General features: G+C 57.3%; 1 protein-coding gene across 1 annotated transcript; it reads right to left on the bottom strand.

Moving 5' to 3' along the window:
- Window positions 1–11036: 11036 nt before the first annotated feature.
- Window positions 11037–24128, bottom strand: Slc15a4 (solute carrier family 15 member 4). The gene is made up of 8 exons (XM_042669339.1): window positions 23610–24128; window positions 21549–21844; window positions 19146–19314; window positions 18688–18765; window positions 18248–18416; window positions 13817–13972; window positions 12555–12713; window positions 11037–12005 (listed from the first exon to the last, which is right to left on the bottom strand). Exons 1-8 carry the CDS (start codon window positions 24126–24128, stop codon window positions 11830–11832), a joined length of 1722 nt encoding a protein of 573 aa, XP_042525273.1. The 3' UTR covers window positions 11037–11829.

Here is a 24128-nt window from a genome sequence, read left to right on the forward strand (position 1 = left end):
TATCCTGTTCATATTTCTAATTTTTAAAAAGCAAAACATAGAAATAGGGCCTGCTAAGAGACCTTGTCCATTTGAACTCTGTCCTGTCTTCTGGAGTCAGCCTGGGAACTTCAGCCTAGGGAGGGAGACTGTTTCCAGGCAGGGCCTCACCGTGTAGCTCAGGCTAGCCTTGAACTTTTAGTCCTCTGTGTGTTGGCATTACAGGCATGAGCTACCACAGCCAGCCGGAAGAGTCTATGCTGAATATTGGTTATGTCCTGAGATAGAAACAAGGATTTTTACATTTTTAATTGAACAAGCACATCTCTTTTCCATTCTTCTTTGTACATTTGATTAACAGTTAATGCTTATTGCTTAGAATCAAGTGGCATATTTTTCTTAAATGAAATATATATTCCTGTTCTTTAGATGATGTTTTGTTTTAGAAATGATGCCAGCCAACCCATTATTTAAACTATGACTTTATAGCTTATCTCCTTATATCCCACCATGGATGGTATTTGCTGGTGGTTGTTATTATTACAGTTTCAGGAAGTGATCGTTGCCCTCTGAGATAGGTGGGGGCTGTGAGGACCCCTCCCCCACACCACAGGGCCAGGGTCAGAACCCAGCCATTGGTCAAGGCTGTCTAAAGCTGACGTGCAGGGCTCCATTCCTGTGGGGCCGGGGGAAACTCCTGCATGAGAACCCGGTCAAACCCAAGAGACAGTGGCCACGAGTGATCAGAACAGCCTGGCCTGGTGACTGAACCACAAGGCAGAACTAGCGCGCCGCTCTGCCTGCTTTTCAACTCGCTGAGCTGGGCAGAGGATCCCAGTGGAAAGTTGGAGGATAAAAATCTGTGTTAGGCAGGGCGCCAGTGGCTCACGCCTGTCATCCTAGCTACTCAAGAGACTGACATCTGAGGATCACGGTTCAAAGCCAGCCTGGGCAGGAAAGTCCACAAGACTCTTATCTCCAATTAACTACCAGAAAACTGGAAGTGGCGCTGTGGCTCAAGTAGTAGAGCGCTAGCCTTGAGCTGAAGAGCTGAGGGACAGCGCCCAGGCCGAGAGTTCAAGCCCCATGACTAACCCAAAAAAAAAAAAAAAAATCCATGTTAGCTTGTTCATAGACCGTGGTTTTGAACAGCAGGACTGTGTGGAAACACAACAAAACTCACTCGGCTCAAGTTGCACGCTCATGCATGTGTGCATGCATGTGTGTGTGCCTGGGAACGGTGGCCAGGCAGCCCCGTGTGGGGCAGGGGCAGGGGCTCCGTGCTATCCCGGGGCCATGTGCGGCTGCACCGCACACCTCACGTGCTTGGGGCAGGGGAGGTGCTCACAAACACGCAGGATGGTTGTGTGTGCGTGTGTGTTCATTACTCAAATCAGTAGATCAAGCACCCTTGGAGCCTCAGTTTGGAGCTATAAAAATTGTATTTGTAGCTCATGTTACAGATAGAAGATACTGACACCCACAATGCTAAGTGTCACTAAAATGCTTCCCGCGGCTTCACAAGCCCGTGTGTTGGTGTTTCTTAGTGCACTGATCCCTGAGGTCCTGCTGGAGGGAGGACTGTCCTCCTGGATGGCCACGTGGCGCCCATCGGCATCCGTCAGACCACCGCCTGCCCCCACATGAGCACTGTGACCACGCCTGAGCATGCCTGAGCAGGTCTGGGCACGCCCGAGCGAGCGCAGCTGCTGGCTGAGCAGCCAACACGTTCCCCCCCCCCCCCCCCGCCCGGACCCCGCTGCGGCCCCTCCCCCGCCCAGGCCCGGACCCTGCTGCGGCCCCTCCCCCGCCCAGGCCTGGGAGCCCCCACCGCAGCTCAGGCCTCCAGCCGTGCAGACGCAGGCTGGCTTTTTCTTGGAGCGTGCTTGCTCAGGCTAGGAGAGCGTCGTGGCTAGGAGCTGGTTGGAGGCTGAAAGCGGGTTTTTTAGACCTCACCGCCTGCGTCAGCGTCCCGTGTGAGGGGCTCCGGTCCGGCGCTGCTTCCCAGCCCGCTCCCCCAGGTGCGCCACAGAAGGTCTGTGTCCAGACGCTGGGCCCGGCCCATGCAGCCAGACGCTGGCATCACCAGCTCCGCTGGGGCGTTCTCTGACTCTGAGGCACCTCTGTCGCTCCTTTTCCACCGGGAGCCACTCTGATCTGCAGTCCCCAAGTCTCTGTGAGACGAGACCAAAGCCATCCTTGGCCCTGGGGAGCCTCTCCGGACAGACTGTAAGTGGGGGCGCTGAGGGGAGCCGAGGCTGCACCCCTAAACCGGGTCAATCATCTCTAGCCAGGACCATGATGACCTCTCTGAGTCACCTCAAAAAACCAGAGCAGAGCTAACGATCAGGCTGACCAGCCCTCCCCCATCCTCCCCCCCCCCCCCGTCCTCCCCCGCCCTCCCCCCATCAGCGCTGCATGCCTCCCAGCTGTGCAAACCCACAGCCCTGGGCTTCGTTCCCCTTTTCTAATACCTCAAACTTCCCCTCCGCCCCTCACAAATAGATCTGCGTCTCCGGGCCTCTACTCTCGGTTCCTCCCGCTGTTCCCTCTTCTCTTTGATGGGCACGGGGCGCTTGTGGCTGAGCCGAGACTCTCAGAACTCCCAGAGTGGGGGCTTTTTGCCCTAACACTCTGGTGTTGGGATCAGTCAGGCCTGCCCAGTCACGGCCACCCCAACGGGCTGGCCGGGTCGGTGTCTACCCAGAGTTCCAGCAGGCCTGCATTCCGCAAGGCCAGCGAGCGTGTCTGTTCTGGTGCCTCTTGAATCTCCTGTCGTCTAGACAGACCAGCTTGTGAACCCGGTGCCGGCCACAGGAGTGGACCACAGCCCCTGCTACAGCCCGCAGGTCGCCAGTGCCCAGGGGACACGTAACACAGAGCGCATCCATCTTCTCACATTTTCCAGAAACCAGATAAAAAGGAACAAGCATGTGAAAGCCATTTTAATAGCATTTTGTTAAGTCTGAGTTACCTAACCCTGCCCCCTGGAGGCATGCAGTCAATACCCAGAATCGAGTAACGGGAGATCTGTCTGCAGTTTTGCACGAAGGACCCGAAATGCCCAGGGTGCATCTCAACTCACTCTGCCTCAGTCCAGTGGCCTCAGTGGTAGATCTCCAGTGTGGGGCGCCATGTTCTACCACACACACCCTGGGAGGACAGACATGCACTCCAAAGAGCGAGACCGATGCAGACAGACACCGCCCTGTGCTGAGGGCCAACCAAGAGACAGCATCGGACACGCGGGCACCTTCTCTCAGGTAAAGGTGGACTCTGAGGATGAAGTATAGCTTTCCCAAGGCTTGCGCATGTGCAGAGGAAGGCAGGAAGGACAGGGTTGGGGGTCTGCTTCATGAGGAACCCATTTGGCATCCTGGGCCTGTCTGCTGGCCCATCTGCCTGTTGCGGGAGCAGGGCTGGAAGGAGACCTGGCCGGGACAACCCTTCTCCTTGCCCGGCCCACCTGGAGGAGGAGAGCAGGGCCTGCTTCTCATCATGCCTGCCTCTTTTTCCTGAACCTTAGCTCTCAGCACTGGCACCAGTGGAAAACCAGGCAGCAAGACTGAAGAGGAGGCAGAGGGAGCTGCAGAGTTGGCGGGAGAGGTGCCGCTCTCCGGAAATAGCCCATGGGTGGCCCTTCCACTTCCTCTACCCCACGGCAGGCTCCTGCCAGTGGGGCCTGCGCAGCCTGGCTGGCTGATTCTGTCTTCAGGTCCCTCACGGGGGTTGAGCAAAATGGGAGCCAACGCTGGGGACACTCAGGGCCCCTTTGTCACGTGCTGGGGGAGCAGGCCCCCGGGCCCTCTCTGCACGCTGGCCCTGCCCTGGGGTTTACGCAGCAGAGAACAAAGCTGTAATTTCTGGCAGATGTCCAGGTTTATAGCGTCTGCCTCCCAAAATATTCATGTCTACACCGCCCCTCAGAACGTGGCCTGATCTGGATACGCGTCTACAAGACAGAATCAGCGCCGCTGCGGTCACTCTGGAGGCAGGAGGGACAAACGCAATCAGGGTGTGCTCACCAGACAGCCAGAGTGACAGCCCCCAAAAACGGCCCGTGAGGACAAGGCTAGCCACTGCCAGTGAGGGCGGAGCTGAAGGCTAGCCCCTCCTAGTGAGGGTGGGGCTGAAGGCTAGCCACTGCCAGTGAGGGCGGAGCTGAAGGCTAGCCCCTCCCAGTGAGGATGGGGCTGAAGGCTAGCCCCTCCCAGTGAGGGTGGGGCTGAAGGCTAGCCCCTCCCAGTGAGGGCAGAGCTGAAGGCTAGCCCCTCCCAGTGAGGGCAGAGCTGAAGGCTAGCCCCTCCACAGAGTGGTCCTTGCAGGGCCTGTGGAGGGAGCTAGGCCGGCTCAGGCCTGGCGCTTACCTTCCACGACCAGAAGAAACTGCCACCTCGAAAAGCCACAGAAAACTTCTGAGAGGGAAAAAAAATCTCTAAATGGAAAGTCCCTTTCTCTCTCTACCCCACTGATTTTAGTGTCCCCAAGCAGCACAGAGCCTGGAATTTTCCAAGCATGCCAAAAGATCAAAGGCTTTCTGTGTGAGACAGGACGGGAGCGCTCCCCTCGGGCTGGGGACGCAAACCTGTCTGCAGGTTGGACGTGGTCTTGGCTGTGTTTGTTCTGGAAAGGCCAACTGAGCCGTCACATAACTCCAGGAGGGGGTGAGAGACCAGGGTGTGAGCCAGGCACCTTTGATTAATCAAGAAGTGGTTGTCCAGCAGGAAAAAAAAAAAAAAAGACACATTTCTGCATTTCCTTTTGTGAATAAACGCTTTTTTGGAAGCTGCTGGAAATCTGCTTCTTTTTTCTCCCCACCCAAATCAGATTTTTTTTCATTAGTTCTGAACATGATTGATCTAGCGGCAGATTCGGTGATTTTTCTACAAGGCATTCACACTCGATTGTCCTGAATCCAATTAACACTGGCAGAACGCCACTGCCACGCCAGGGGGCCTGCAAAGAGAGCTTTGTGGTTCGCACAGAGCAGAGCTGGCTGTGGATTAGTAGGACAGGCGGACGGAAGACGCCAGACATCCAGCAGGATCTGAGGGAGCCATCGAAGGCATCCAAGACCGGACTCCTAGCTGCAATGGTGAAAACGGAAACGTGTGCGGGTGTCTTTCAGCCTGGTCAGGCGGGGCCGGCCTGGGCCCACAATGCGGAGGGCCGTGCTATTCTCTTCTGCTGGTGTAGAAAACTGTGGTGGCCAAATTGTGTCTGCCGGAACCCCAGCCCAAGGACCCTACTAGAAGGCAGGTCTTTAAAGAACGGATTGCATTCACGGGACTTCCTGATGAGAACAAGCGTGGACAGCCATAGAGGAAAGACCAGCTGAGGGCTCAGAAAGGGGCGATGGGGATCCACGGAGAGGCCCCGGGAAGGAAGCACACTGGCCTGGGCCTTCATCTTGGACTCGTGGCCTGCAGGATGGGGTGAGTCAATGTCTGCCACCCAAGCCTGCCCACGCCTGGTACGTTGCTATGGCAACCCTGTGGACGGAGGCCAAAGGGAGACCTAAGAATGTTGGCTTGCCTTCTGCACCTCCCTGCCACGCGCCTGGACCCAGGATTTTCTACAAAGAATGGTGGGACCTATCCAGGAGCCTCTGCTTTGAGGCTCACCTCCTCAGAGAGCCAGAGACGCCAGGGGGACTGTGAGCAGGGTGTCGACATCTGCCACGTGCCGATGACACGCTCCAGTGCCGGGGAGGTCGGGAAGGCAGGGAGCCAGGGCCCGGACACAGGCCTTGTTCTACGTAGGAGCCCAAGCCGCTTCTGGGTTGTTCTGCGGTGAGGTGTTGAGGTGAGGGTATGAGTTTTCTGTGTACTGGTGGCCTGAGCAGTAACGTAGATGCTTTCACACGAAAGGCAGGCCCACAATGGGGTGGAAGCCACTGGCACCCAACACAGACGTCATGAACGGTACAGCCCATGGGGGCCTCGTGTGCCTGCCCCAGATCAAGGTGCGTGACCTCCATGAACTCGAATGAACAGCCGTGGTCGGCATCCACTGGGAGAGCCTAGCCAATGGCTGCATTTGAGGGCTTGCGTCCAGCCAATGAAAACAACCCTTCAGGTCAAACCCCCCGTGGAAAGCAAACTCTCCGTGCTGCCTCCCTTGCTGATGCCAACGCTCCTGAATCCCAATTCTTAATTTCCCAAACACAAGCAGTTTCTTCCGACCTCCTGGTCCGCCTTACTTTGGCTTAATGACCGGTGAGAGAGGAACCCCCAACGGGGCTTTGGTGAGGCTCGGGGCCAAACCCTCGAACTGCACCCCGGCCTTGTGCAGACTCTCCGAGGGGCCCGTGCCCACCACCAAAGGACCCAGTGCTTCTTCACCAGCTGGTGAGTGACCTGAACCATGACCCCCAAGAGGAGAGCAGCCAGATCTATCCCCTCTCCTCCCTGAGAGCCACGCCCTTCATCCTAAGAAAGGAAAAGTACCACTCACTTTAAAGGAGTATGGGCCACTGAGTTTGTTTCAAAGGATAGTAGCGCACACACCGTGTGAGGGATGGAAGAGAGTAGCGTGAGGTCCGCTCACAGGAAGGTCTCGTTTTTATGACTGTGAAGCAGTCTGGTTTGAGGTGCGGAGGTGATGTCCTCCGTCAAGGACAGCGGAAGCCTTGCTGGATTCCCAGAGGTCGCTCCGCTCTTCAGACAGAGTCGGGTAAGACATCGCCCCGCCGCGACCATACACACACACTCAGAGACACACGACACATGCACAGCCATTAGGCACACAGAACAAGCATATGAACACAGAGACACGTGCACAGACATGGAAGGCATGCAGTTTTAGGCACCGTGTGCGTGTACACACACACACACACACACACACACACACACACACACACAGCTCTCCCCACTCCCTCCAATTCCCAAGGCCTCACACAACAGAGGAGCCCCTGGCCAGGAAAGGCTGCGTGGACACACTATCATGTATGTAAACGCTTCCTGCACTGAACCTCTGGGTTGTATCCAGGACCTGCTGCAGTCTTCATGGGCTCCGGTCCTTCTAAGAGCCTCAGCCTCGTGGTCTGTGGACAAGGGGTGGGGCAGGCCCTTCCCTGCAGGTACAGGCTCAGAGCCGGAGCTAGAACCAGGAAGGCTCTGCCCGGCCTCGGGGACGGAAGTGGAGTTACCCGTGTGCATCAGCAGGGAAATGCGCCTTCCATCTCTGCATCCGAGCCCCTCCTCGCAATCCTGCTGGGACCTGGTCACACCCCACACAACACAGAGGCACAGCTGGCGCTGCGTGGCTTCAACGCTTAGGTCTTAAGAGTACGGCTCCAGCCCGAGTGTCTAGACAAGTCCTGTTCTGTGGAAAGACAACTGCTCCAAGGCGTGAGAAAGCCCAACATGGGAAGATCACACGGAGACTCCAAGAGACGACACAGAGATACCTGAGTGACCACACAGGGTGACCACCGGAGTGACCACGCAGGGTGACCATCAGAGTGACCACGCGGGGTGACCATCAGAGTGACCACACAGGGTGACCACCGGAGTGACCACGCGGGGTGACCATCAGAGTGACCACGCGGGGTGACCATCAGAGTGACCACGCGGGGTGACCATCAGAGTGACCACGCGGGGAGACCATCAGAGTGACCACGCAGGGTGAACATCAGAGTGACCACGCAGGGTGACCATCAGAGTGACCACGCGGGGAGACCACCAGAGTGACCACGCAGGGTGACATCAGTGACCACGCAGGGTGACCACCAGAGTGACCACGCGGGGAGACCACGGGAGTGACCACACGGGGAGACCACGGGAGTGACCACGCGGGGTGACCATGAGTGACCACGCAGGGTGACCACCAGAGTGACCACGCGGGGAGACCACGGGAGTGACCACGCGGGGTGACCATGAGTGACCACGCAGGGTGACCATCGGAGTGACCACGCGGGGTGACCATCGGAGTGACCACGCAGGGTGACCATCAGTGACCACGCAGGGTGAACATCAGAGTGACCACGCGGGGAGACCACGGGAGTGACCACGCGGGGTGACCATGAGTGACCACGCGGGGTACCGTGAGAGTAAGTCACATGGACAGACCACACAGACCCACTGGTGATGTTCCCTTATGACCCAATCACCTCTGAGGAATGAGACCGGCTGGGGACCGAGCCCTTTAACACTGGAGACCATTCTGGAACAAAACAGTAATACCCAGTAGTGACAAGGTCCCTCTTGAGAGCTGTCTCAGGACAGCGCCTGGCAGGTCCCCAGGACTCGGGTGGGGGTGGAGCGCTGGGGAAGGCGTGTCCACCCAGATGGGCTTAGCCCCGAGCGCCATGGCGGGGGAATGAGCTTGCCGAGACACTTTAGGGCCAAAGCTTCCTGAACATTCCTTCCCAGCGTGTGGGTTCCCGCCACCTCTCCGGAACATCTCAAGATGTCCGGCTGTGGTCAGCAGTGTGCCATGTGTAAGGGGTGGCCGCACGCCTCACGCTGCATCTTATCTGTCAGAAGTCCCGAGTGAGGCGGGGCTGGGGGTCAGACTGCACTTGCCATCAGCCTGCAGGTTCACTTTAGCAGCGGTCAGCTCCCAGGGAAGAAACTGACCGAGGGGTAATAAAGGCCCACGGAGCATTGGGGAAATAATTATGGAGGATCCCAGACAGAAGCTCTCAAGCCACGGAAGCCAGGTGACCCATGCACCACAGGGGCCCCAGACTCCTCTGTGGGAGGAGAAAGGCCGTGTGAACAGATACGGAGACCCACAGAGCAGAGAATAGGGTTGTCCACCGCTTTCTGCCCTCTCTCCTCCCAATCCTGGAAAGTTTAAGTTGGGGGGAGCTCCGTGCAGTGAGAACTCTCCCAGAAGGGAGCGGGAGGTTCCAACTCAGGAAATGAGGAGACTGCAGGAACTTGGTGCTCCAATACCCTATCAGAAAAATGCGTGGAATAGAAGGATCCACCCACAGGGCACAATGGAAGATTCCACAATTCAACCCCCAGTGAAGAACTTAGCTGGGTGCCCGGCGCCCGGTGAGGTCCACCCAGTGAGCGCCGCAACCCAGTCCAAGCTGAGATGCAGGCCAGCTTGAGTGACGGTTTCAATCACTTCTCCCTCCAGCTGAACCCATTTCCCAGCACCCTAGCCAATGAACATGACGTGGAGAGACACGCTGCCCGTGTATCCCAGGCTCGGCACCCCGTTTGAGTTTGGGCTGTGCTGTGCCCACTCGGCTGGCCTGTGATAAGAACTGAGCAACCAATGGAAAGAACGAAGCGATGCAAGTGTATCTGCATGCAAAGGTGCTCTGCTGCTCGGGGAGAGGACTCCCGCCCACCGGTTCTGCACCAGTGCGGTGGGCTTGAGAGAGCAGTGGGCGCCATCACGCCTCGTCTACTCTTGTTCGTGCATTCGCCCCGCCAGCCTCCCCCAGCCCTTCCTTGCTTGTTGTTACTGTCACTGTGAGAAGCCTTTGCCCTCCACAGCCTTGGTCATGACTGCATCTACCTTCTCCCTTCTCAAAGCCATCCCAACAGCCGGTGCCCTGGCCACTTCACTCAGGCCTCTCCCTGCCCCAGCTCTCTGGGAAGAGCCTTGTCAAGGGAGTGTTTCATGAGCTGTTTGTCTTCTGCATATCCACTCTCCTCCTAGGGGTTTCCTCAGGACGGAAGTGACTGGGGGCTCGCGGAGCCTCTGCTGCTTGCAGACAACACAGACGCAAGCCAAGCCAGCCCGCCAGGCGCCCAAGGCTGCTCCTGCCTTCACGGGACCCTCAGGCTGTCCTGCACGTGGAGGCCTGGACTAATACCAAATGCATTTTTGTTGTTGGTCGTGGGGCCTGAACTCTGGGCCTGGGTGCCATCCCTCAGCAATTCAGCTCAAGGCTAGGGCTCTACCACTTGAGCCACAGCGCCACTTCCGGCCTTTTCTGCTTATGTGGTGCTGAGGAATCAAACACACATGCTCTCCTCGCAGTCACAGTCATCAGGACTTAGAACAAGGGGCAAGACGCCCTCGAAACGGAAGCCCGTGGTGGGCTAGAGAACGGTGTTTTGCTCTCCACTAGTTTCCTCCCCGTTCCCGGACACAGGCTCTGTCTCCACATGCACCTCACCCCACCTGGGCTCCACGCCAGTCAGCAGGGGCTCCTGGCTGCAGGACTGGGGTCACATACCCCTGACAGCAGATCTCAGGAGTAAACAGGCCCCTGCACTGCCAAGTCTGGCCTGTGTGTCCAAGCACCACAGGAGAGGCACGTGGCGCACCCACCCACCTCCCCGAGGACCACCACCTCTGCACAGCAGGAGAGCACCTGGTCAAAGGTGGGACCTCATGGCTCCAGTTAACGGGACGGCGTAAACTGTACAATACTAAGGACTCCATGCGGGTGCTAGCTGTGACTTACGACCTTTACCCAAGCATTCTGGAGTGAGTGAAGGCTGTTGGGCTTCCCAAAGTCAGCACCTGCATCTGCTTACGCTGCTCTCTGCTGGAGTGGTGGCGTGCCCTCTGAGCACCAGCGGCCTCTTCGGCATGCTGAGACTGAGACGTGGCCGCATCAGGGTCCTGACTGCCAAGGCCCCTCCCATTCCATCTCCTCACAGAGACACCAGCTTCAGACCATGTCTACTGGTTTTGTCCTTGCTTCAACCCAGTCTAAAACAACCAGTGCATAACCAGACACTCAGGATACTTGTGGGGTGGGTGGATGAAGGAAGGAAGGAAGGAAGGATGGGAGATGCGTGGTAACGGCCAGGATCAGACTCCCTCTGCCCTTGACCCTGACGGCCTTTCCCAGGCGCACCGTGACCCACTACAAATGAGGATCTGAAGTGAGCGTGACGCCCCAGGCATTAGGAGAGTGCAAGGCCTCGGCCTGTGCCACGTGTTGTTCCTCGGAAGAGTGTCCGTGTTCACTACCCAGTCAGCAGTTCTCTGGCGGTGCGCACTGCGCGGCCCGCTGCCCTCCGAGGCCAGCTCCACCCCTGCCAGGTGCCAGGAGCTGATGAGCGAGAGCGGCCACACACACACACACACACACACACACACACACACACACACACACACACGACAGCGCGTGCTCACGTCTGGGAAGCTTTAATAACAAAGTTACACCAAAGCACAGCCACAGACAGAAGAGCTCAGAGGCCTAAGCACACGCACAGCTCAGTCCTCCTGTCCAGAGTGAGTTCCGTTAGCAAGGGCTTCCTCACCACCATCGGGCTCCGGTTTCATCAGTACGCTAATAAAGTATGGACACGGGCAAGGCTCATGACACACTGGAGGGCTCCGTAGCTAAAAAGGACACAGATTTAATTCTGCCGCATGCCTCTTCCAATCACGTCTGTAGTTTAAGGAAGAAGCCTCCTGAGACAGGAGACATTCACACTTCCAACCCACTCCCAAAACACCTGGCAAGGGGCAAGACCTGCAGCCATGAACATGGCGATCACAGAGATAAACCCACCGGCACCAGACACACCTTCTTCTCCGAGGACCCCACCTGCCTCAGGATACTCCAAGTTGGCTGATTTATAAAAGGAGACCACATGGTTTGTGGCAAGTGACAGTATGTGTGTCAACCTACACACCTATACTTCCCCCCCAAGACTTCAAGCCCTGGAGACCTGCACTTCTCCTCCAGGAGGGCCGGGCTGCCAGGAGACCACAGTAAGGCACTAGGTCTGGGCGAGGAAAGAGAGAACTGTTCATGTGCCACACAGGGCTGGGAGGCCGGGTGATGGCAGCCCTCCCCGGTGCCCTGGCAGCGGCCCAGACACCTGTCTCGTGCACTAGCACGTGAGAGCCCTGGGACTCCTGTGTGGTGCCCAGGAGGGCCCGGGCTCCTCAGTGTGGCACACACAAGGGCCGCGGTCAGGCTCGTCCACTGGCAGGGCTGGCGTCCACTCTTCTGCTGGCTGGCCCTCCATCCACTCTTGATCGCTGGAGGTCATACTTCACAGAAACAATGAGGAAAAGCAGGAGCGTGACTCCTTGAATGGCGGCCAGAAGGAAGAAGTAGTAGTTCAGGTGGCAGCCGTTGATGTTACCTGAGGGCAAGAGAAGGTGTGAGCCCACCCCCTGGGCTGGCCTCAGCACCCTACTGAGCGCTCTCCAGCCACCACTGCTCAGAAAAAGGCCAACAGTCACTGTCCAGCACGCAGCCAGCATCGCTGGCTTCTGAAGGTCTTAGGAGTGAGTTCATGTCCTGGTGGTCTGGACACAGCGAGGAGGGAGGGGCCACACCAGAGGGATTCCAGGCAAGCAACAGGAAGCACAGGCCTCCAGTGAGGAGAGGGGCGAGGAGCGGAGGGAAAGGGAGGGGAGGGAAAAGGGAGGGGAGGGAAAAGGGAGGGGAGGGGAGATGGGGAGAGGCGGGGAGGGGAGATGGGGAGGGGAGGCCCGAAAGTGCTGCTCATACAACACTGCCAAGGCGAAGGGTGGTGGGGCCTTGGGACAGGGTCCTCTCTGGGCCCCACGCAGCCCCACAGGCCTGTCCCCCAGCCTGGCCACCGCACAGGAGCTGGTCCCCTCTGGGCCCCACGCAGCCCGGCAGGCCTGTCCCCCAGCCTGGCCACCGCACAGGAGCTGGCTCTTACCAAAGTCTGTGTGGCTGCTCATCCAGCCGATGGCTTTGACAGACACCAGAGCCAACAGCCCCGAGCCCACGAAGGAGCCGACCCCAGAGAAGAAGAAGAAGAGGCCCATGATGGCGCTCTGCATGGACTTGGGGGCAGCCGAGTAGGCGAACTCCAGCCCTAGAGAGGGAGGGAGGTGTTTCGTGAGCAGGCCTCGCCTGAGAGCGAGCACAGGCTCCGCACGGAGACAGCGCTGGACCCAGCTCGGCGCGCGCCCACCCACCCTCAAGGAAGCAGCAGTGTCGGAACCTAAGGCAGCAGCTGAGCTGGGCTCAACACCCGCTCATTTGTGCTCCTGAAGACTGTACAAGAAACTAAACTCCTGCTCGAAAATAAAGTATGTGTACTGACATGAAGAATCTACTTAGGGATTCTATTTTGAAAGCAATAGATTCAAAACCATCTCAGCGGGTCCGTCTATAAATTCATACCCTACAGCAGCAGGGCGAGAGACGTGCCGTGTGTGCTAATGAAAGCCCACTTCCTCCGCAAGCATGAACCACCACCCTGGCTGTCCCGCATCTCCCTGCCCCGCCCAGCAGGCACATGGGCCTGCCAGCAGACACGGGTCCACATGCCTACGCGCCCGGTGGACGTGCCTACAGGCACCCGTCCACACTGCAAAGTCTGCAAGGATGTAGTCTTAACATTAGATTTGCTTTTTACATCAGATCCATAAGCCATGGCTGAGCCAGGAACAGCCAGGCGCTCTTTTTCTGTCTGGTGACTTATTGTAGGCAATGAATTGTCATGAAAATGCTTCTGAGTAGTTTTTGACCCTATAACAACAGCCCAGCAACCATCTGACTATTCACCTCCCAATCACAATCTCTCTGCCACAAAATACAAAAACACGTGGGTACTGTGTACCAACGCAGTCTAACACCCAGGACACCACAGGTACTGCGTACCAACGCAGTCCAACACCCAGGACACCACGGGTACTGTGTACCAACGCAGTCTAACACCCAGGACACCACGGGTACTGTGTACCAACGCAGTCTAACACCTAGGACACCACGGGTACTGTGTATCAACGCAGTCCAACACCCAGAACACCACGGGTACTGTGTACCAACGCAGTCTAACACCCAGAACACCACGGGTACTGTGTACCAATGCAGTCCAACACCCAGAACACCACGGGTACTGTGTACCAACGCAGTCCAACACCCAGGACACCACGCCATCCCCTCAGCCAGACACCTGGCACTAACGCTCACCTGCGATACTTGCAAAGATCTCGCTGATGCCGATCAGCACGTACTGCGGAAGCTGCCACCAGATGGGCAGGTCTGCCGCGTGGTAGACCACGTTGCCGATCGTTTGATTGATGGTTTTCTCTTTAACAAGGTCCAGCCTTTTGCTCTCCAAGATTCCTGTAATTTGTGAATCAGTCAGTCACGCGTGTGATGATGAACATTTACCACCAAGCTAAACAACCAGGTGTTTGCCACAGTGATCTCTGACAATTCTGATCCAGGCGTTGGAAGCTTCCAGATCCCTGTGCCGTAGCCCGCAGGCGCAGCGGGTCCTGTCGCCTGGTCTCTGTCACAGGTGCCTTTTCAGGACCAAAGGTGCCCATTGGGTTTGCCTCGTCAGCTCCTAGACTGCTTGCTCACCCATTCCCAGGCTACACACAGGCAGGGGCTGAGCTCCTGGTGCTGTCCCCACATGCTGAGAAGTGGCAGGGTGAGTCCCACAAACCCCTCAAGACCAAGATTAACCAGCCCCGTCCACAGCCTCACACATGTACACCAACACTGTCAACAGCCTCACACATCTACAAACGCACCATCGACAGCCTCACACACTATCAACGGCCTCACACACCATCAACAGCCTCACACACCATCAACGGCCTCACACATGCACACACACACCATCAACAGCCTCACACATGCACACACACACCATCAACAGCCTCACACATCCACCCCACACCATCAATGGCCTCACACATCTACACACTCACCATCGACAGCCTCACACACCATCAACGGCCTCACACATCATCAACGGCCTCACACACCATCAACGGCCTCACACACCCACACACACACCATCAACAGCCTCACACATGCACACACACACCATCAACAGCCTCACACATCCACCCCACACCATCAATGGCCTCACACATCCACACACGCACCATCAACAGCCCCACATGCACACACACACCATCAACAGCCTCACACATTCACACACGCACCATCAACAGCCTCACACACCATCAACGGCCTCACACATGCACACACACACCATCAACAGCCTCACACACCATCAACGGCCTCACACACCATCAACGGCCTCACACATCATCAACAGCCCCACACATCCACACACGCACCATCAACGGCCTCACACATGCACACACACACCATCAACGGCCTCACACATCCACACACACACCATCAACGGCCTCACACACCATCAACAGCCTCACACACCATCAACGGCCTCACACATGCACACACACACCATCAACAGCCTCACACATGCACACACACACCATCAACAGCCTCACACACCCACACACACACCATCAACAGCCTCACACACCATCAACAGCCCCACACATCCACACACACACCATCAACAGCCTCACACACCATCAACAGCCCCACACATCCACACACACACCATCAACAGCCTCACACACCATCAACAGCCCCACACATCCACACACACACCATCAACAGCCTCACACATCCATACCCACACCATCAACAGCCCCACACACCCACACCATCAACAGCCCCACACACCCACACCATCAACAGCCCCACACACCCACACCATCAACAGCCTCACACATGCACACCAACACCATCAACAGCCTCACACATGCACACCAACACCATCAACAGCCTCACACATGTACACCAACACCATCAACAGCCTCACACATGCACACCAACACCATCAACAGCCTCACACACCCACACCATCAACAGCCTCACACATGCACACCAACACCATCAACAGCCTCACACACCCACACCAACAACATCCTCACACATCCATGTATGGTGTGGATGGCTCCTAGGAAGGTGACAAGCCGCCACACAGGGGATCTGGAACTGGGAAGGAAGTGACCACAGCCACCACAAGTACCACACAGAAGCAAAGGCAGATGACTGCAGTTACCACAGTGAGCCAAAACCCAAGTGCCCTACAAAGAACCACACAGAACACACACACATACATACACACACATGGCCTGACTCTCCATGCATGTCTACGTAACACTGCACGTCCCAGCACAGAGAAGTCTGAGTGCTTGAATCTGTGTGTCACAGCTCACCTGCACCCTCTCCCCATAGAATTAACACACATCACTCTTTTACTTACTTCCTAAGCAGGTTAAAATCAGCTTATCAACAGGATTTCGCTTTCACAGAAATGGGCAAGGCTGGTTCAGCACAGACACTTAAGTAAGTACTACGGGTCAGCCCTGCTGAAGAAGGGTCAGCACTGAGCATGCTCCTGACCAGGGCCCAAAGCTTCCTCTTCTTAGGAAGCATCTATGATGTCAGTAACCCAAAGCAAGGCAGAGTCGTGGAGCACGGCTCAGTGGCAGGGCAGGGCCTCATACGCACCAACCAAACACACAACCATGTAACGCAATCCCAGTGCAGGAGGCTGAAGCCGAGGGCGGTGTGTTCCAGTATGCCTGGGGACATACTGGAATGATGTTTCACCAAACTCCCAATACACATACAAATTTTTTTGCAGGGGGGAGTAGTGGTCCTGGTGCTTAAACTTAGGGCCTGAGCTTCTCTTTGCAAGGCTAGCACTATCACTGAGCCACAGCTCCACTCCCGGCTTTTCTGGGGTGGTTAACTGGAGAGTCTCACAGACTTTCCTGCCTGGGCTGGCTTCAAACTGTGATTCTCAGATCTCAGCCTCCTGAGCAGTTAGGATGCCACCGGAGCCTGGACCGCACACCAAATTGTAAGGAGACAAGCATCACCTAACCGGTCAACACGCCCTCCTGTTGCCCTACGCAGCCCTAAGAAAGCCATGGTGTTGCCTGGGTGGCATCTGAGAGCTTTCAGAGACGCAGCCCTTGCCGGCAAGGGCTCAATGCAGACACATGGTGCAGCCCTGGCCAGCCCCAGGCCCATTTCCTTCCCATCTGCACGCGGCCAGAGCTGGCACCGTCTCAGGTCTCGGCCCGAGCCCACTGACACTGCTAGGTAGCGTTTACCACATCTGCAGGCGGAAGAGGCAGGCGGAAGAGGCCGGCGGGCGCGGGTGGCTGGCGTTCCTCTGGTGAGCCGTGCTCAGGGCAATGCCGATGTCAGCACACTGCCCAGCCCATTCAGGAGGGCAGGCACACACCACCTTTGGCCCTGAGTCCTGCCCCGCTTCCAGTTCCTCAGTCCCTCACCTTGGCCTCCCCAGGCACCCAAGGGTCACCACCAAAGCCACCGCACTCCACATGAAAGGGCAGGTCCACCGCAGCCTGACCGGGCACTCTCAGCTCACTCAGGGGGCACTTGTTCCTGCACAGACAAGCCCGGAAACCACAAGAGCACCCCATGAGCCCCGAGGGGTGATTCAGCCCTTCATGAAACGGAGGGAAATAACAAAGGAGCCAGAAGATGCGCCTCACAGAAGAGGAAACAGCACAGAGGCCGACCCGGGAAGAAGCCGAGGCGACCCAGCAGCACCGGCCTAAAGGACACCCGACATGAGGGACACTCCCCGAGTGCCCACTGCCAGCTGGTTCGCGCTAGCTCAGGTCCCAGAATGCAGGGCTCTGAGAGGAAATGAACATAAAGAAAAGCCCCAGTATTTGACCAGCAAGAGCTCAACATCTAAATATCACAGCTGCTGGAATACAGATTTCTTATGCCTAGGGACTCATTTTTTAGCCTGCTAAAGACTACACTATGCTCTCTGGCAGCAGATGAAGGACCCATTGTCTGAGAATTAGATGCTCTCCCAGAGCTTGCTGCAGAGCTCCTCAGCCTGCCGTAGGCGATTCAGGAATATCAACTTTTTTATCACACAGCTAGTTTACAGGTCAGTAATTCTCAAGTATTAATATTTATAAGTTAACATTATAAATATTAATGAAGGAAAAGTCCAAGCTAAAGATACCATCAACTCCTCAGCTTTATCGGCAAAGATAAGCTATTTCAAAATGTAAGAAATAAGAAAGCTGGACAGCACTTTGAAAGGGTAATTCCCCTTGGTGGAAGAATGCTCAGGAACCAGTTTTTGACTGTGTTTTGAGGTGAGGGATAGAGTTGAGGGGGTAAGCTGATAATAATCTGATACAATTGACTCCCAAGGAAAATCCATACAAAGTCAAACTTGCAAAGATTCTGGAGCCTCAAGCAGAGCTGGGGTTAGGAGTCCTCAGGCAGAGTGCTCATGCTGGAGATCAGAGCACCAAGTTCACCACCCACCCACCAGCAGCCCACACTCCACAGCAAAGGCACAGGTGCGCTTCAGAACACTTCTATCATTTCAGTCTAAAAGAAAAACCATGTGTCCCCAGGAAGGACAGTAACTGTACAAGGGAGAGGTAGGAATGGAGGCCCACTAAGCGTTGTGAGCCGCAGACCCGGACTCCAGATGCCCGGCTACACCGACGCCTGCCGTGCTGGGCAGAGCGGTGGAGCGTGGCCACTCACCTGCAGCAAAGGCGGAGGACATCACGAAGAACATGCCCACCGCAATCCTCTTGAGGGAGGACGGCAGCAGGCCGTGTCTTCGCAGCACAGGATCCACCAGCTTGTCTTTGAGCGGGATGAGCAGCAGGATTAGCAGAGCATCGAACATGGTGAGCCAGGCTGCTGGGAACTGGGCAGAGCACACCACAGGACGGTTTAGTCCCTGGCAGGCAAGGCAGACAGCAACATACCGCAGGGAAATGCCCAGAAGGACAGCCACCCTCCACCTGTCACCTCCCAGGGAAGTGCCTTCAGCTCTGAGACACCAGAACTGGGGGGAGACACACTTCTGAGTAACTGTTTGTTTCTCGGCTGAGGGAGGAGGGAAGGGAAGCAGGGGTACATTAACGGTCACTGCTCAGGCTGACAGAGGGTCTGCTCTGAGTCACCAAGGCCCTTACCGTGTGAGGGGTGGTGGTGATGCTTGAGATTTCTGGAATCCTCAGATGAAGACTCTGCAAGACATACGTGGTCTGCATCTGGGCACAGAAAGCGGGACACACGTGAGGGGCGGCACATTCTGCACACCTGGGCGCCCGCCATCGCCACCCGTGACACGGTAGCCCTGAGCACTGCCACCGTACCAGGAAGCAGAAGCATACAACGGTTCAAGCTTCGAAACGACGCATCGACCAGCTGCCCCCCCACCGTCCCTGGGGATCACGTTTGGCAAAGATGGCAGTTATCCAAACGAGACGCTGAGACGAGGGCGGGAGAGCTGGAAGCACAACCACTCCTCGCTTCTCCTCAGCAGAGCAGCCAAGGGAGCCCCTAACGAAGCCCCGACCGCCAGGACCCCGGAGGCCTGGGCAAGCGAGGCCTGGGCGCGGGAGGCTGGAGGCCTGCCTGCGGCACTCACTTGGAAGTACACCGTCCAGTATGGAATCAAAGCCAAGAACACAGGCACGATCTTGACCAGGGCTTTCACGTCTTCCACTTTGTCCTCCGTGAACGGCCCTCCGCGCGACATCTTACATGAATCAAACAGACTTTGTTTAGAAGATTGCTGAAAGACTCCACTGCCTTCACTTTGGGAAACAGAACGGAGGAATTAGTTTTCTTCTACCCCACACAATCAATTACTTGGCAACAAATTAAGTCTGGGGGTAGGAAACCAACTGACTATACTGAGCCTCTTCTAACTCATCCCGTTACCAACTATACACTCCAAATAAGCTGAGCAGTCCTTCTTAAGGACAGTAAGATGCCATGCACGGTGACCCAAGGGCCCGGCCACTGCGATGTGTGGAGGCCAGGAGGGAGATGGACAGCAGCCTGCTCACAAAGCCAGGGACCAGCCTGTGTGGCCGGCGGCACGTTGGGTAGCAGTGCTGGGGCATGGGGAATCAACACCGAGCAGGCAGCTGCATGTGCCAGCGCACGGGCACAAGGGCTCCCGCGTTAGTGCAGGCTGCAGGCTGAGGTGCTTTTAAAGGGCTCTACTGGCCCAATGCAAGGAGGAAGTCAGGGCACAGGGCGGTCACAACGCTACAGCTGGGGCTGCGATTCTAACTCGGGCAGTCTTGGCTTGGGAGTCAGCCCAGACACTGCTGGTCACAGCTGCTCCTCCACCGCACCCTCGCCCCTTTGAGTCCAAACACAAATGTGTGTCCGTCCCACCAGGCAGCCCCACTCCACGCCTCTGCATCAACACCATCATCTAGAAGCCAGGCACAGTGCAGCAGACAGCTGCAGCCCAGAGAGCATGTGGACACCCTGTCCTGTACCAGCTGAGCTCACAGCCCTGTCCTGTACCAGCTGAGCTCACAGGCCTGAGGCCCCCGGGCAGGCGCTCCCCGGCTGTGCGGAAGACCATGCAGTGGGGGTGGCACAAAGCTGGGGGAGGGAGGGCTGCATATTACTCGCCAAAGCCAGAAATGCCAGGCAACAATTACTACCCAGCTTGCTCCCAATTCTGGACTCAGCCATGACCACCGCTTCCTGTGCATAAACTCAGCAGCCTGCTTCACCAAGCTGCCGCTCTTCTGCCTTATTCTTTTACAAAGCACACACTCTGTCCCACTATAAGGGATGTGCTGTTCTTGTTGGGCGCTGGGGAGGACACTGTATACATATCCTTAGAAGCTTGGTCTAGGAGAAAATAATCACACAAAAAGAGGAGCTCTAACTTCCAAGGTATTACTCCTTCCTTCATCTGAAAGTATTTCTAAGTTCTAACATCCTGATGTATCTAAGACGGGTGTTATCAATTATTTGTATCATGCCAAAGGAGTTTCTATGAAAGCATGGAAGAGTCAAGATAAAAAAAAAAAAAAATGCCCTGTGCGAAAGGAGTGCTCACAGGCTCCTGACCAGCTTCGTCACTAGAAGCGGCTCCAGAGGCCACGCTGGGGCACCATGTTGCAGCACCCGTGCTGCTGCAGGTACAGGGACAGGAGCGGGGCAGACGCTCCTTCCCACGGCCCGCGCTGGCCTCCCGGCCATGTTAGGCAAGGCCCCGGGCTGTGCAGAGCGCTGCAGTCTCCAGGAGCCCGGGAGTTCTCAGGATGTGGAGAGAGAAGCTTCAGGGCACCTCCAGTCCAGCATGAGAAGTGAACAATCCTCCTTCTCAGTTAAACCCAGAATCCCATCATCATCTGTGGGGACTGCGACTGAGACCAGATGAGGCAGACCACACCTGCAGGAACCAGGGAGCTGTGGTTCCTAGGCCTCTCAGCCACTAGGAGCCTCCTCCGACAGGTGGCTGGGAGAGCTCCAAAGGCCCTACTAGCCAGCCCATCGCCACTGCACAGGGAAGGAAGGTGGCAGGGCCAGGCCAGCATCTGGCCTAGCATCTACCTGACCATCGTCTGATTGCCCGCTACCTTGTGCTGGCCTGGGACGGGCTCCCGGACACACACCTTCAGCACTAAGACTGTTCCTGAACCACTCCAAAGGGCAGTTTAGCTCCCATGAAAGTGTCTCAAAACTGCTTCTGTCCTCCTATCTTAGTGCTGTGCCGCCAACTGCTCCGATTTCCACCAAGGCTTTAATGCCTTCAAAATAAAACACCATGCAGAGTACGTGCTCTATCTGTCCAGTCCTCTAAGCAACTTCCGAGAAACCAGCCGTGCCTGTCCACACTGGCAGGGAGGAAGCTGGGCACCGAGGACATGTGAGCACTTCCATCTCAGGAAGTGCACCCCGATCTCCAGAGGACTCCAGACACCACATAACCCAGGGCCCTGCGCACAGCAAGCATGCACATACCACAGGCGAGCTGTACCCCACGCACAGCCGCAGAGGTCAAGGAAGCACTTACCCACTGCCTGAGCGCCCCCCACGCCGCCGCTGGGAGCAGCAGGAGTAGGTGAGGATTTTGAACATATCCGTGAAGGCACTGCCGTCTGGGGGCTTGGTGATGAAGACGCTCTGGCCACAGAGGAAGACCACGAACGCCACAGCCACGCAGACCGTAGGGATCAGATAGCCAGAGAAAAAGCTCACGTTCTGCTGGACATAGGCAATGCCTCCTAATGAAAGGATCGCTCCCAAGTTAATGCTCCAATAAAACCAATTAAAAAATCTCCTGGTGGCTTCTGGACCTCGATCTTTGACCTAAAATTAACAGAGAGGAAAAACACTCGCGAGCCTGTGAGGACATCTTGTCTCTTAATTCGTCCTTTCCCACTCCCTCCCCGTCCACAATGGCATCACAAGTACCTTACCAATTCCTAGACAAATCTCACCCTCCAGAGGAAAAGATAATGTTCAATGGTATCACAGAATCCTAACCCTAAAATCTGTCATCCTCATTTCCTGCAAACTTGGAGGTGAAGTTGTCTCAACTTCTAAGGGTTTGTAACCAAAATGTCTTTATACCCAAGGCCTCCCAGAGCCCAAGCCCACACAGCCATCATTTCCACACAGAAGGGAGCCGCCTCTGTGGCAGGGACATCAGGTGCTTCTAGCCCCTGGCTGAGAGCCACTGCTCCACTGGGCACCAGTCACAGTACGTCATCTAGGGCACAGCTGCGTCCAGCCCTGCCAGGATAAACAGGCTTTTCACAGGACCGGCTCTAAGATACTCAGAGTCAAGCCAGGAGGCAAAGCCGAAGGTCTGGATGGAATAACATGAGCAGAACCGTTAGATGGCTGACTTGTAATTGTTCCCCCTAGAAAAAGGGCATTATTTGTCCCTCCTCTTTCTGGTCCCTCTTGCAGGAGGACTGTGACCTCTGCAAAAGGGTTGTCACTGGGGAGACCGGGAGCTGGCAGAAGCATACTGGAGGCTTCACCCTTGGACCTCAGCTGAAAGCCATTCACCCACCCCCTAAAGCAGCCGGCTGGCCCCTCACCTCTCCGCAGAATGCCTCTAGGGCTCATGCAGAGATGGAGACTGTAGAGAGTACCTTAAACACATCACCTCCACAGGAGGGCAGGTGGACAGACAGACTAACCCCTGCAGACAGCAGCAGCTCAGGGACCATTCCCCCTTAGGGTCCAGCCAAGATCCAGTACTTTGGCATAAAGGCACCAACTCCTCCCTTAACCTTTATTTTTACAGAGCTGTACATGCAGCATTTATCAGCCAAGCATGTGGCCAGTGGCCTTTAGTATACTCAGACAACGGCCACCACTGCTGCCCACCCCAGAGTAGCAGTCACCCCTACCTCCCCCTCCAGCCGCCACTCAACTACCACTTGTGTTCCACAGACACGGAAGCACAGGGGAGACGGGCGTCTGCCCTCCTTCAGTACATTCTCGAGGCCACCGCTTCATCGCTTTCTGCGGCTGAATCCCAGGCCGCAGGGAGCCAGATTTCTCATCTGCAAACCACAGTCGGGCAGTGGCGGTGTCCGGGGAACTACAGTACCGGCACTGAGCAGGCCTGCAGGGCACAGAGCGAGCTCCGGCCCTGCCGGGCACGGGGCCTGCTGGGGCTTCCCGCCCACCAGGCCTGCACCAGCCCCGCCTGCAGTCCCGGCCTCGGACCCGGGCATCTCCCCCTCCCACACGGCCCCCGCCGGACAGGCAGGGAGCTGGGTGCCGCCAGGCCCCGGAAGGGACCCCTGGATCCTGACGGGTCCGTGGGGCACCGAGGGGCGGAGGCCGCCTGAACCCAGACTGCTAACCCGTCACAGACGCTCTTCCTGTCCCCCCCGCACACACAGGAAGTGGCGCTGAGGAGTCACGAGGCCACCGGAGGCTCGTCGCTCCCCCGGGGGACCCTTGAGCCGGGGCCCTGCCCTTCAAACCGTCCCCTCCCGCGGAGGCTGCAGCTCGGACGCGGGCGCCGGGCCTTCCCGGCCGCCGGGCCTTGGCGTCTGCGCCGCCCGTGGGATCGGGGCCAGCCCCGCTTCCCGGCGGCCCGGCCGCTCACCTGGTCGGCGCCGAAGGGCGTGATGTTGGCCTTGACGGTGGCCACGCCGAGCCCCACGAGCGCCAGCCCCGCGAAGGTGGCGGGCGCGCAGCGGCGGGCGGCGCCGGGCGCGGAGCCGTTGCGCGGGCGCTCGGGGCGCGGGGCCCCGCAGAGCGCGGCGCGCGCGGCGGGCGCGGCCAGCAGCGGGAAGGCCAGCATGCCCAGCAGGTAGAGCGCCAGGCTGAGCAGGATGGCGCGGGCCCGGCCGAGCCGCGCGTCGGCCAGCCAGCCGCCGAAGGGCGAGCCCAGGTAGGTGAGGCCCATGAAGAGCAGCAGCGCCTGGCTGGCCTGCGCGCCCTCCCAGCCGAACGGCGCGCCGTTCAGGAACAGCACCAGGTTGGACGTGACGCCGTAGAAGGCGGCGCGCTCCAGCAGCTCGGCCAGCAGCACGGCGCCGCAGGCCAGGCGCCGGCCCGCGAACGCGCCCGCCGCGCGCCGCGCGCCCAGCAGCGGCGCCCGCTCGCCCGCCGCGCCCTCCAT

The sequence above is a fragment of the Dipodomys spectabilis genome, unplaced genomic scaffold (assembly GCF_019054845.1).
Source record: "Dipodomys spectabilis isolate Male_0828 unplaced genomic scaffold, ASM1905484v1 ptg000494l, whole genome shotgun sequence".
Taxonomy (NCBI): domain Eukaryota; kingdom Metazoa; phylum Chordata; class Mammalia; order Rodentia; family Heteromyidae; genus Dipodomys; species Dipodomys spectabilis.